The 13900-nt window shown below is 35.3% G+C and overlaps 1 protein-coding gene across 1 annotated transcript in view; it reads right to left on the bottom strand.

The window, feature by feature from the left end:
* Positions 1-12518, bottom strand: part of LOC145243780 (proton myo-inositol cotransporter-like) — an 87459-nt gene extending 74941 nt beyond the window's left edge. The window contains exons 1-2 of the mRNA XM_080106821.1: positions 12289-12518; positions 6009-6787 (exon numbers count right to left, since the gene is read on the bottom strand). Coding sequence (XP_079962947.1) covers positions 6009-6393 — 385 coding nt within the window. The 5' untranslated portion in view covers positions 6394-6787; positions 12289-12518. The remainder of the gene's footprint in view (positions 1-6008; positions 6788-12288) is intronic.
* Positions 12519-13900: the final 1382 nt, after the last annotated feature.

Below are 13900 nucleotides of genomic sequence, written 5' to 3'. Positions count from 1 at the left end.
AATTGTATTGATAATGTTGGAAAAAAGGTGGAAATTTTATTAATTGAAAAGACGATGAATATTTGTATTGAACATTTTATTTATTGAGCAGGTATAATCATTGACTTTTGAACTTTTGAGCTTCTAATGAAGACCAGGAATGTGAATTGCTCGGGTTATGAGCTGATGTTGGAACCTATCACCTGGGGGTTGTTGTGAACTCGAGTTCTCATTTATTTTCTTGAAATGTGAACTAATAATGGAGAAGCGGCCGATTGAACCAGCTGGTATGGTAGTGCGGTGAGAGGCCAGTTAAGGGGTAAGCATTGTATGTGGATGAGTTAAACTGAATTCTTCTCTCCGGAAGCCGTGAGTCCAGGGAGGCGAAATATGACATGGCCGTCCCAGAGGGCGGTTGAGCTCAGCAAAAGAGGGAGCGAAAACATAAAATTCAGTAGAGAAAACGGGCAAACGTGACTCTTTATTAAATATGGTGTACCCGGGCATCAGCAACATTCCCTGCCGAGAGAAAAGCATAAAATACTAAATGACTCAACAACAATGTCATTTTATAAGTTGAGCGAAAACATATTCGGTGAGCCGGTGAGAATTCATGTTTTGCAAAAATAATATTTACACCTCGAGGCTAGCTCACCTGACCTGAGAACACGGGTGTGGCCCTGGAGGCCTGATAAACCGCTCGCAACCTTGCAGGTTCAATTTGTGGGGAATTCTAAGGGGAAATTATTGATAATCGTTTCAGATAGATGAGTGTCTTTTTGTGAAAGTCAGGACGGCTCAACAAGAACTTGTTTACATTGGACTTGAAGACGACCATGTTGTAGTAAGCGGTAAGGCAGTTCCGCGGTACAGATTTTTAAGGGCGAGTAATTCTAGAAAATAAATTCTGTTCATGGAATTTGCATTTAGATTTAAATATATATAGAGAGAATGATGGGAAATCCTTACAGTGTTTGTAGCTCGCCGAATGTTTGTTGTGATTTTTTTTTCATGAGGGCCCATGGATTAAAGCTCAGTCGAGTACCTGCTATTAAAATAAGGATAAAGTCGAGATGGGTTCGCAACGTCTCTTTTGTGAGAAAGAGGTTTCAGGGAGGAGAAACGATCTCAGCTACTAAATTCCAAAGCCGGTATTCGACCATGTCAAGGCACGAAAGTATGCCTCAATCAGCTCCTACCCAGATGAGATAACAGTACTCCATTTTCGGAGGATTCTGCCGCAATGCAGTTTAGTCAACATAAACCACGAAGAGAAAGTACAAAAAGAGTAAGTCCAATTTTCGAAACTGTCATCCGAAGGGCATCGTCGAGCCACATTTGTCTATGATAATGTGTATCTAGGAAAATGGAAAAATTGTGAGGTGGCTGCTAGCGACTACATTTAAGGGCTTGTTTTTACTCTTGTTCATACCAAACAAGGTATATTATTACTTTTTTTTATTACATTTTCACCCCAAACAAGGCAAATTGCCACTTTGGTGTATGGGGCTACTATCAGGGGCAACAACTACTGGGGTACTATGTTGGGGTTTGGGCAGCAAGGTGTCGGTTCACGTTACACTTGAACTTCTGCACGTCAGTACTGTTGGGGAAGCAGGGACCTGGAATGGAATTCCAGAGTCTAGCGGTTCTGGGAAAGAAACTATTGGAGTAAAAAGATCTTTTACATCTAGGGATCTCTACAGTGTTGGGGTGGGATTTAGCAGCCTGTCGGGTTTGTCGAGGGTGCTCACGTCGTGGGGGCACAAGTGATTGCAGTTCGTCAGAGCATTCACCACTAAAATACTTGTAGAAAAGGCAGAGGGATGCAACATCTCGTCGATGGGACAGAGGCTGAAGCTTAGATGCCAGTTCAGGGCCTATCAGGTTTGCGACTCTCTTTTGAACCTTGTCGAGGAGCGAGAGACTAGTAGCAGATGCACCAGCCCAGATGTGGCAGCAATACTCCATACATGGGCGAATGGTGGCCTTATAGAGGTACAGGATACTTTCGGGTGTTAGTAGTTTTCTAGCACGGTAGAGAGAGCCCACCTTTCTTGCAGCAGCCCTGGCAATGCCTTCAATGTAATTGTTCCAACTCATGTTTCCTGTGAACGTTAGGCCAAGGACTTTGAAAGATGGACTCTCAGATAAAGAGTCGTTGGCCATTGCTATGGGTGGTAGAGAGGGTTTCTTGTAATTATTGAATGAAACTAGTTTAGTCTTGGTAGCATTGAACGCGACCAACCACTTTTGTCCCCATTCCACTACAGATTGGAGGTCTTCCTCTAGTGTTTCTGCCATTTCTTTAGACATGTGTTCATTCGTCTTCCTGTCGTGCCTGCTATAGAGTGTAGTGTCATCAGCATATATACCCATCTCAGAGGCAATTTTGTCGGGGAGGTCATTTATGAATATCAGGAACAATAGAGGTCCAAGGATAGAACCCTGGGGCACCCCCGCATTTATATCATATTGTTTAGATGTACAACCGTCGAGGACAACCTGGATTTTTCTCTTATCTAAGAAGGATTTAATTATGTTAAGTATTCTACCAGTGATACCGTATGATCTGATTTTCCTGAGGAGACCCTCATGCCATACCCTGTCAAAAGCCTTAGATATATCTAGAGCTACCGCTCTGCCCTCCCCCGCTTTGTCCAGTGAATGGTATATACGTTCAGAGATTACAGTTAGGATGTCTGCTGTGGAACGGGCTTGTCTAAATCCATATTGTTTGTCAGTCAGTAGTTTAGCATCTGTAAGATGATGGACTAGAGCATGGTTAATTATGGTCTCAAATATTTTGGCAAAAAGTGGGAGAAGGCTAATGGGGCGATAATTTGATGAGTCTGTCCTTTCGCCAGAATTCTTGAATACTGGTACAACAGAAGCAGTTTTCCAACAGCCCGAAAAGCAAGCTTCATTAAGGCATTTGTTGTAAAGTTTGGAGAGAACTGGAGCTACTTCGGCTGAGCACTTTTTTAATAGCACAGCTGGGATAAGATCGGGTCCACATGCTTTTGAAGTGTCAAGGTTTTTTATGATAGCATGCACCTGAGCAGGGGTGGTTTTCAGATCGTCTAGCGTGGCGTCTGTCCGCATAGGAAAGTCAGGTAGGGGGTGGTTAGAAGGGTCTAGTGTGGAGTTTGAGGCAAACCGACTGGCAAGCATGTTAGCCTTGTCGGTTGCTGAGGAGACAACTTCGTGATTGTTGGTTAGTGGGGGAATTGTTGATTGCCCATTATTTACTACACTGTTGTAGATTTTCCAGAAGTCTCGAGTTCTTAGATTTTGTGCTTCAATGCGCTTTTTAGTGGTTTCCGTAAATTCTCTCTTAGCTGTCGCTATTTCTTTCTTAACGTTATTTCTAGCTTCTATATACTTCAGTCTGTTTGAACTGGACTTATGTCGGTTAAACCTACGGTATGCATGCTGCTTTTGAGCAATGGCAGTTGCACGTCGACGTAAACCATTGGGGAGAGTGGGGCTTACTATAGAATTTCCGCATGGGAACATGCGCTTCGATTGCAGCTTTGAACCAGTCAGTGGTCTCGTTTGCACATTGTTCAGCAGGGAGAGAGAAAATATTTCTCCATGGGGCATCTCTAATTAGTTCCCTGATGGCTTCCCAGTCAGCCTTATTATAATATCTCGTTGTTTTGAGCACTGGCTTTTCAGTTTTGGCTCTAGATTTTAGGGCGATTTCAACCATTATCACTGCATGATCAGCGTTCCCGAGTGGGCTGTGGGCCTTCGTTATGCAGTCATGGGGAACTGTGGTCAAAAACAGATCTAGAAGTGATGCGTGTTGTTCTTCCTGGTCAGGGAAACGGGTTGGAAACGTAACAATTTGTGATAGGGAGTGAGATATAGTGAAGCTATGAGTTGTGCTGCCCGCTGCATCTGTGTAAGTAGAGAATCCAAGCCAGTTTTTGTGGTGGAGATTAAAGTCACCAAATACATGTATTTGTGCGCTAGTGTCGAGGGACAGTGCCGTGTCTATGCTGTCAGATACTTTGTTTATTATGGTGCAGTCCTGAGTCGAGGGAGAGCGGTAGAGAAAATAATAGTAGCTAATATTGTGTTGCATTTGAAAACATGTTTATGCGGGAACTATATAAGAAACTATGATATTAAAGTCAAGAAGCTTAGTCTTATCTACATAAATAAAACATTAGATGTATCTATGTGTGTTTGTCTGTGAAAATATTTAACCGATAAACTCTTAATCTACTAGTCACATAACACTGACATTAACAAGAAATAGTAGTCATTCACCAAAGATTGTTTATGACGTGGAAAATATTTGTTTAGCTGGATGAATAACGCGTACAGAAGTCAGTAAGTTTAAATTCTAAATGTTCATTTAAACTTGCCGACATTTCTATTATAGTTTGTATACGCGTAAAAATAGTTGAATTTTCTAACGTCATCATCTATCTGTTTGCTCAAATAGTAACGAACGCCGCTGGAGCTTTAAGAGTTTGTTCCAATTGTGATTGATGGCACTGACGTCATTTATTTTAAACTTTGAAATATGTACTATATATATATATATATATATATATATATATATATATATAATTATTTTTATAATAATGAAAAACCTACAGACACTAGTGTTTCATCCTTTGTGGAATCTTCAGTGAAAGATTCGAACCCGGTGACAGAAGCCATTTCTGGCTTTCTTAGCAAGGACCGTATCCATTCGGCGACCGTTAACCGCGTGAAATAACGTTGAAATTTCAACATTTTATTTTTAAATATTTTTTAACATTTTATTTTTATGTCAGTAAGAGTGATCTAATCATATATTATGATCATATGATGATCTATGATCTAAGAGCGAAATTGATAGAATTAATTCAACTGAAAGTGCTCAACGATAAGAAAAGAGTTTCTTAAAGGGGATGACATAATTATTTACTATAATAATTAAATACCTACTGACACTAGTGTTTCCTTCTTTCGGGAATCTTTAGTGTAGGGTGTCACGATTAACACCAGTCGACAGATTCGAACAGAGAAATAAAAGTCATCTCTGGTTTCATTAGCAAGGATCGTATCGATTCGGCTACAGTTAACCGCGTGAAATAGCGTTGAAATTTAAACATTTATGTAAATTTTTTTTACGTTAACCATATATATATATATATATATATATATATATATATATATATATATATATATATATATAATATATATATATATGTGTGTGTGTGTGTTTGTATGTGTGTGTCATCGCAAATTGGTTCTGTAATAATAATTACGTAATCTGCATAGATTTAAATATATTTAAGCGAATTTTACGAACGGCGAAATCGAGCATCCCCTGCTAGTTAGTATTGACTGTGACATCCATTTACAACCTAATTCCACTAGGGATAAGAAATATCTTGAATTGAATATTACTTTACCTCATTAATTTTTTAACGAACTCTTTAGAATATACCTTTTTCTAAGGTTTCTGCCATTGCCTTAACTATATGAATAGTATGGCAACGTATATACCATACGTTACTACTGTTAGAACAGACATTTGGTTAACTGAGTCCATGGAGCCTAAAAACGATAAGCTAGATAACCATTAATCAATAAGTCTGACATACACTCAAATGCATCTGTTCTCATTAAACTTTTGAAACTATTTTTTCTTCTTAAAACTATCTTTATTTTTTGAGCAATATATTTTTATTTAAAAATTAATTTTAAAATATTTTATAATATTTTAATACTTATTCATTCTAGGAAGAGTGTTATAATATTGTCCATCTTACATAATAACCCACCAACCGTAAAATATAAGGGTGATACTATTTCTACTTGAAGATTAAAATAAAAGTTATCTCTCTTACGCGAGTATTTTTCATCAGTTTATAACTTGCAAATTTATTAAAAAATGAATTTTTAATCAAATAATATTTATGAATCCAGGGCAGTACCGGGTAAAGATAGCTAATTCAAAATAATAATGAAATTTTTTCATCTTAGAAAATGCGTACAAATATTTAAAAAACAGCACATACCTATTCCGGCTCCAGTTATAAGACGTCCGATTAACAGTACCTCTCTGCTGTTGGCCGCAACTGTGATGATTGACCCTATAATGTAACAGAAACAAGAAAGCATCACGCATTTCCTGCGACCAAATCTGTCGCTGAAGCAACCTCCGATCACAGAGAAAATGGCGGCGCTGGGCAGAGCTCCCGCCAAAATCAGTGACTTCCAAAGTGGAGTCATGTGCATAGAGACAATGTTCTGGATAAGTAAAATGGACGTCGACATTGCACCCATTTCGGTTCCGGCACTGAACGACGATGATTTGGCTATAAAAGCCAGGTAATACATTGTTCTTGTTGATTCAGATGATGACGGTTTTTCCTTCTCTTTACAAAGCGGAACAACCTCCATTTAATTGATGAAGAATTAGAATTTAAAAATGGAAATATTGTATTTTTCTTTTTTTTCTTTCTCGAATGACATAAAACGAGTGGCTGTGTTGGTATCAAACAGAAATGTATAACAGTTTTAATATATTGTTCAAAATGCTTATACTCAATCCGTTTTACGATGTAAATACAATTTCAAAACTTTTTATGTATATCGGCACAGTAAATGACCCTTTCCGTTTCATTGACTTGTATGACGTAAAACCGATGGTTCAGAAATATCGTTTAACGATGAAAATACTAATCTAAGTGTGTAATAAAAAAGGACAACGTACAAAAATGATAATCCATGGGAGTACGCAAATAATCCAGGAGAAAGGTACAAATATCCGCAACGATAATCACCAGCCAGTAACCTATAAAAGACAATAGCACAAAAAAGATATATGCTGATTTTTTTGTTGACAAATGCTCTTTTTCTGATTAACAATTTTTTCATGTTTTTTTCTTTAGAGTCGTTATAATCTGATGGAAGGATAGAAGTGAATGGTTTTTACATATATTTAAAAAAAACAGCACTTTTCTTTCTATTTGCTCGTAATCCATTTCCTTTTATTTGCCCATAAGCCGTAAAAATTGTTCAGATAATCCGTCGGTTTGACGACGAAAATGTTATCCGACGGATAACATGGAAAACTGATAAACCACATGAAGATGGGAATAGTCCAAGAGAAATAGACGAATGTCCGGAACAATAGTCACCGATGATCTATGAGAAAAAAGAAAGAGAGAAGCACAATTTGCATAGAAAAATTCCTTCCGCATGTTTTTTCCCAGATTCACTCGAGGAAAAAAGTAATGTGATGGACAGATAGTCCAGTAAGTGATGAAGAATATTATGAGAGGTTATAAGTATATTTTTCATGTTTCCGTCTAGAGTTGTCAGTTATTCATATGGAATGTATCCGAGCACAAACATTGAAACTGTAAAAATCAACGCCGGTTCCGGTATATCGTTTAATTACTTGAAGTAGTGACTTCATGTTACACTAAGATGAACACAATCAATAAAAGAAAATAAAGAAAATGTTTGCAAGCTGACGCACCTGAACTAATAATAATCGCTGTTCTTACATTTTCATTTTTAGGTACTTACATTTTAACTTTTTAATAATAACATCTTATTTAGATCCGTAATTTTTTTTACAAGGTGGTCACTACTTATCAAGGCCCGGAAGCCACTCAGGAATAAGGGTTATTGTAAGTACAGTACGTTAGTGTGGAGATTTAATAAAGTGTCTACTTAAGGGGGCGGTTCATCAGGAATTCGTTTACGTTGGACTTGAAGACATCCAGGTTGTAGTCAGGTGGGAAGCAGGCAGACGGAACAGAGTTCCACAGGCGTGCAGTTCTAAGAAAGAAGCTTTGTTCATGGAATCTACGTTTTGATTTAGGCATAGATAAAGAGTGGGGGAAAGTTTTTTTTAAAGCATAAATAAAAGTGGGAAAGTTTTGACAGTTGATTCAGCTAGACGAGTGTTTTTCGTGGCGAGGGGAGACCAGAGATTGGAGCTCAGACGAGTACCTGACATGGAAATAACGATAAAACAAAGATAGGCTTGCAACGTCTCTTCTGTGGGAGAGAGGTTGCAGGGAAGAGAAAGGGGCATCCCCCACTACACCACGAAGTCTATTTTGTACTGTCAAGGCAGGATAGGCTGTTTTTAGCAGCTCCTGGCCAGATATGGCAGCAGTATTCCATCCTTGGACGTATTTGGCTTTCATATAGGTAGAGAATTGCATCAGTAGTGAGATATCTTCTGGAGCATAGAAGGATCCCACCATCTTTCCAGCGACTTTTTCTTTTTTACATAATAAGTTTTTATATAATTACATTTTCATTTTAGCTAAAAATTATATTCTTTTAGATATGTACATTTTATTTCTTACATAAAAACTTTACTATTCAATATTTTTATATTTTCATTTTTAGATAATAATTCTTTAGACTATTACCTTTTTGTAAAAGTAAACTATACCATCAGTACGTAGGAAGATATAACCGTGTGTTTTTTTAGAGACGCATGAATGTGGTATATCTGTGATGGATCTTAGAAGCTCTGATGAGAGAAAAGAAAAATCACAAAAAGCAGGTCATTAGATAGAATTTAGTGCGCAAATAGGAATTTTAGCGCAAAAGGTGTAAGTTAGTTAGTTAAGGCTGATATTGTCTAGATCTTCATAAAGTTCCAAGGGTCCAAGCAAAAAAATCCGAGTGAATCAGTGGATGAAAGGTATATCTTAAACTTTGGAAGCCAACCACAAAGACAAATGAGCTTTGAGAATGTCCCAAAAAGATAAGTTATTTACAAAACGAAAACAAAGCTCTAATTAATAGAACAACCATGCTGAAGAAAGGATCAAGGACACATTTGGATATTTTTGATAATAATTAGTAAGTTTTTCATAATAATTAGTAAGTTTTTTCTTATAATAATTAGTTAGTTTTTAATAATAATTAGTTAGTTTTTTTATGATAATTAGAAAGTTTTTTATAATAATTAGAAAGCTTTTTTTATAATAATTAGAAAGTTTTTGATAATAATTAGTTAGGTTTTTGATGAGAATTAGTAAGTTTTTTTATAATAATTATTAAGTATTTGATAATAATTAGTGAGATTTGATAATAATTAGTAAGTTTTTGATAATAATTAGTTAGTTTTTGATAATAATTAGTAATTTTATGAGATTAATTAGTAAGTTTTTGATAATAATTAGTAAGATTTTGATAATAATTACTAAGTTTTTGATAATAATTAGATAGTTTATGAGAATAATTAGTAAGTTTTTGATAATAATTAGACAGATTTTTATAATAATTAATAAGTTTTTAATAATAATTAGTAAGATATTGATTATAATTAGTAAGATTGTGATTATAATTAGTTAGTTTATGAGAATAATTAGTACGTTTTTGATAATTAGTAAGATTTTGATTATAATTAGTACGTTTTGATTATAATTAGTAAATTTTGGATAACATTTAGGAAGTTTTTTTTATAATAATTAGTTAGTTTTTAATAATAATTAGTTAGTATTTAATAATAATTAGTAAGGTTTTGAAAATAGTTAATAGGTTTTTATAATAATTAGTAAGTTTCTAATCATAATTAGTAAGTTTTTGATAATAATTAGAAAGTTTTTGACAATAATTACTAAGGTTTCTGATAATAATTATTAAGTTTTGATAATAATTAGAGTTAGTTTTTTATAATAATTAGTAAGGTTTTTAATAATAATTAGTAAGTTTTTGATAATAATTAGTTAGTTTTTGAAAACACTTAGTAAGTTTTTGATATAAATTAGTAAGTTTTTTATAACATTTAGCAAGGTTTTGATAAAAATTAGTTAGTTTTTGATAATAATTAGTAGTTTTTTGATAATAATTAGTAATTTTTTTAATAATAATTAACTTTTGGTAATAATTAGTAAGTTTTTGATAATAATTAGTAAGTTTTGATAAAATATTAGTAAGTTTTTGATAATAATTAATAAGTTTTTGATAGTAATAAGTGTGTTGTTGATAATAATTAGTGCCTATTTGATAATAATTTGTAAGTTTTTATACAAATTAGTAAGTTTGTGATAATAATTAGTAAGTTGTTTTATAATAATTAGTAAGATTTTTATAATAATTAGTAAGTTTTTTATAATAATTAGTAACTTTTTGATAAAACTTAGTAAGATTTGGATAAAAATTTGTAAGTTTTTTGTAATAATCAGTAAGTTTTTGATATTAATTAGTAAGTTTTTGATAATAATTAGTAAGTTTTTTGGTCACTTAGTTGTTTTTTTATTAATGTTAAACCTAAACATTCTGCATAGAAACAACCTACTTCAGAATGGGTACTGACCTATATCGACAAGAGGAGGGGCTAGCTATGGGCTCGCCATTATCACCAGTGATGGCGAACATATACATGGAATACTTCCAAGACATGGCCTTAGGTTCAGCTCCCTTAAAGCCCACCATGTGGCTAAGATACGTTGATGACACCTTCATACTCTGGCCCCATCAGGAAGACATACAGGCTCTCCTAGACTATGTGAACTCAATAAGACCATCGATACAGTTCACAATGGAGAAAGAAAAAGATAACCAACTGGCCTTCCTTGACATACTCATAACAAGCACAGAGCATGGATTTAAGACATCCGTATATCGCAAGCCTACCTTCACCGGACAATACCTTAACTTCAACTCCCATCACCCATACAGTATCAAACATGGAATCGCACGCTGCTTACAACATCGAGCAGAGACAATAAGTAGCGACACCATTACATACCACCAAGAAATGGTCAGGTTGAAGAATACCCTCCGTCGTAACAACTACCCCGATAGCATACTATCCACCAGACGTGTTAATAGTATAAGAGAGGAGAATGAAACCCAAAAACCTCCAACGGTCTGCCTACCATACATACGAGACACCTCCGAAAAGATTCAGAGAATATGTGCCCCCTACAACATCAGGACGGTATTCAAGAGCGAGTCAACACTCAGACGACACCTGGTACGAGTGAAGCCCCGCATGGAGGAGAACATGACCAAAAACTGCATATACTCCATCCCATGCAGTTGCAGAAAGGTTTACAAGGGTGAAACATGCCGCCCCCTTAAAGTAAGGGTGGAAGAACACCGAAAAGCGGTGACTAAAGGGGAGACGGAAAAATCGGGTATAGCCAACCATGTTTGGATGGAGAGGGGGGATCATCGCCCCCTATGGGATGAAGTAAAAATACAAAACAGAGAGACCCACTGGAAAGTGAGAAAACTTAAAGAAACAGCTCACATGCTCGGACATAACAACCTACTGAGCAAACCAAGCATAGAGCTGAATGCAATTTGGACACTTCTGATAGAGAGAGAAAACCTTGAATAACAACATAGGTTTAACATTAACAAAAACCAACTAAGAATTGTCCAAGTGACATATGGCCGAGTGATCCTAGACGTTGTATCACAGTTTACAGTTACCCAAAGGTGCTGAGTTCAATCCTGCACGAAGGCAGTGAAAAAATAGCATTCAAAACAGAGAATCAGCAACTATGTCCCAGAGCCTAGCTGGAGTCCGAACACGGTACCCCCTAATAATAATAAAGGGTTGGGTGCGAGACTCCTTACAAACGGTTCGATACAAAACACCTGATGAAGCCGGAGGGCAAAACTGCTGAAACGTTGTGACGTTAACAAACAAGATGAGGAAGTCAGTCCGACAATCTCAATCAATGAAAACACCTCATCTCAAAAATACAGACAATTAGTAGTTAGTAAGAATTAGTAAGAGTTGGTAATAATTAAAAGTATTTGCTAATAAGTTTTAAGGTTTTGATAATCATTATTAAGTTTTTGATAATAATTAGAGAGTTTTTGATGACAATTATTAAGTTTTTGATAATGGTGCATTCTCATGCATAAAAATTAAAGAGTTAATATTTTCAAGTAAAGTAATCTCAACCAAATGTAAAAGCTCAATAAAACCGAAAAGGAAATAGATCTTATAATATGAACAAATGATTAATAAAACATGTTAAAAGACATCTTGAAAAAGAGTTAAAAACATATTTAATTTTAAAAATATATATATATGATTAGTTTTTTTGGAAAAAGAAATCCAACAGAATGCTCAATTAAAAGGAAAATCCGAAAAATAGTATATATATATATATATATATACATACATATATATATATGTATATATATATATGTATGTATATATATCAGCGGCGTATTTTAATGAAAACTTCTATTTGCAGTTAACGAGTGATCATCATGGCACACGAACTTAATGTTTTGTCATCAATTGATATAAAGAAAAGGAAACATGCTTTTAGTAAAATAAATATTACTTACCTATAGAGTAGAATAGAAGGAAAAATGAGAGTGCGGCAACTGCAACTCACGAGAACGATATGACACAATAGTTATAAGCCCATTTCCTGGAATATTTCCGAAGAGCTAATGTAGAGTTACATGCCCCTAATTCGGATATCAGACGAGAAGTGTCGCTGACTGGTAGACAAGTGCCGTAATTTACGTGTGGTTTATTTTCATAACAAAAACCGCAAGCGACATCGCTGGTACAGTCGTTACATCGGCTGAAATGAGAACCATTATATCGTTTGAGAAATATCTAAACATATTGAAATAGGTTGATCAATATAATAGATAAAGGAACGATAAAATTTACACACATGTATTACCCGTACCGTAGGATAATCTTCAAGAAGCGATCTGTTGATAGTACGCTGTTAAAAGTTATAAAATGTTAGAAGTTTGCATAAATACTGATTCTGAGCAAATAAATGTTTTAGTTTAGTCAATTGATAACGGAAACAAATGTGGCTACTTTGCTCGAAATCGGTATTTATGCGTAGTTTAGATGCTTATAGCTTCTTTGATTAAAGAAAATGTTTTTTCACAAAAACAAGATCAATTAGTATCTAAACCCAAATTAATTAGTTTTTGAATTATTTCTAAACTGTATTTTTGTTTTTTTAAATACGTCACATGTCAGCAATAGTAATATTTTTCCAATATTTATTATGTTACATGTGCTACAGTTGTGATTAAGCTGGTGTGAATTTTCACAAGGGACACGTTTAGTACATATCAAAGGTAATTTAATTTAAAATAATTTAAAATCGTCCCCAGAGACGGCTGACATATTTGAGGCAGGATTAAGAACTCACAGACAACATAGGAGTCGAACGGTGACAAATGATGTCACGTTTTTCAAACGAGAGAAAACTATGGTTTCAGATCAGTATCGGTGGAAGCAATGCGAGCTAGCCATGTAAGAAACTAGTAATCCAAGACGAATGTTACTTCGATGTCTCTCCATGCGCGTCACTCATTTCGTTAAGTTAGAAAGTTAAGTTTAAAGAAGTAAATAACTATCTAAGAAAACGTTAGTCTCTCACTCCTGAGAAAATTATCTCCAAATAAAACCATAGATGGGGGAAACGATAAAAATGGCCCCCTAATACAGGGTGACCCAACAAAAAAACGGGTCCCAGCTCTAATTAGGCCCCGTTTCTTAGTGTTTTGTTCGAATAAAATGAAACTTTGGTCATAACTAGTTTATTATATTCAAAACATCATATCAAAACACTAGGGTCTACAGCATATGTTCTAGATGGCCTCCATTTAGCTTTTGTTTTTTGGGGGTCACCCTGTGAAAACAACACTACAGCTATGTTTTAAAAATTTATTTGAAAAATCAATTCAGGTAACTGGATTATGTAGTAGAGCTGACATCAATTTAATTAATTCAATATAGCCGCCTTCAGCCTCAATCACCGCCTCGATACTGATTCGAAACTGGAAGGATGTCTTTTTCACAAGCACTGGCGAAAGCTCGGCGAATACTCGACGAATACTCGGCAGATAATTGCGATCAGGATTGCTTTGATGTTGCAAGAGGTCATGTTGGTGAGGTTCTCAACGTATGAGAAAACGAAGT

This window comes from Euprymna scolopes, chromosome 22, assembly GCF_053919585.1.
Source record: "Euprymna scolopes isolate OS-2025 chromosome 22, ASM5391958v1, whole genome shotgun sequence".
NCBI classification, from domain to species: Eukaryota; Metazoa; Mollusca; class Cephalopoda; order Sepiida; family Sepiolidae; genus Euprymna; species Euprymna scolopes.
This window is presented reverse-complemented; position numbering and strand designations above follow the sequence as displayed.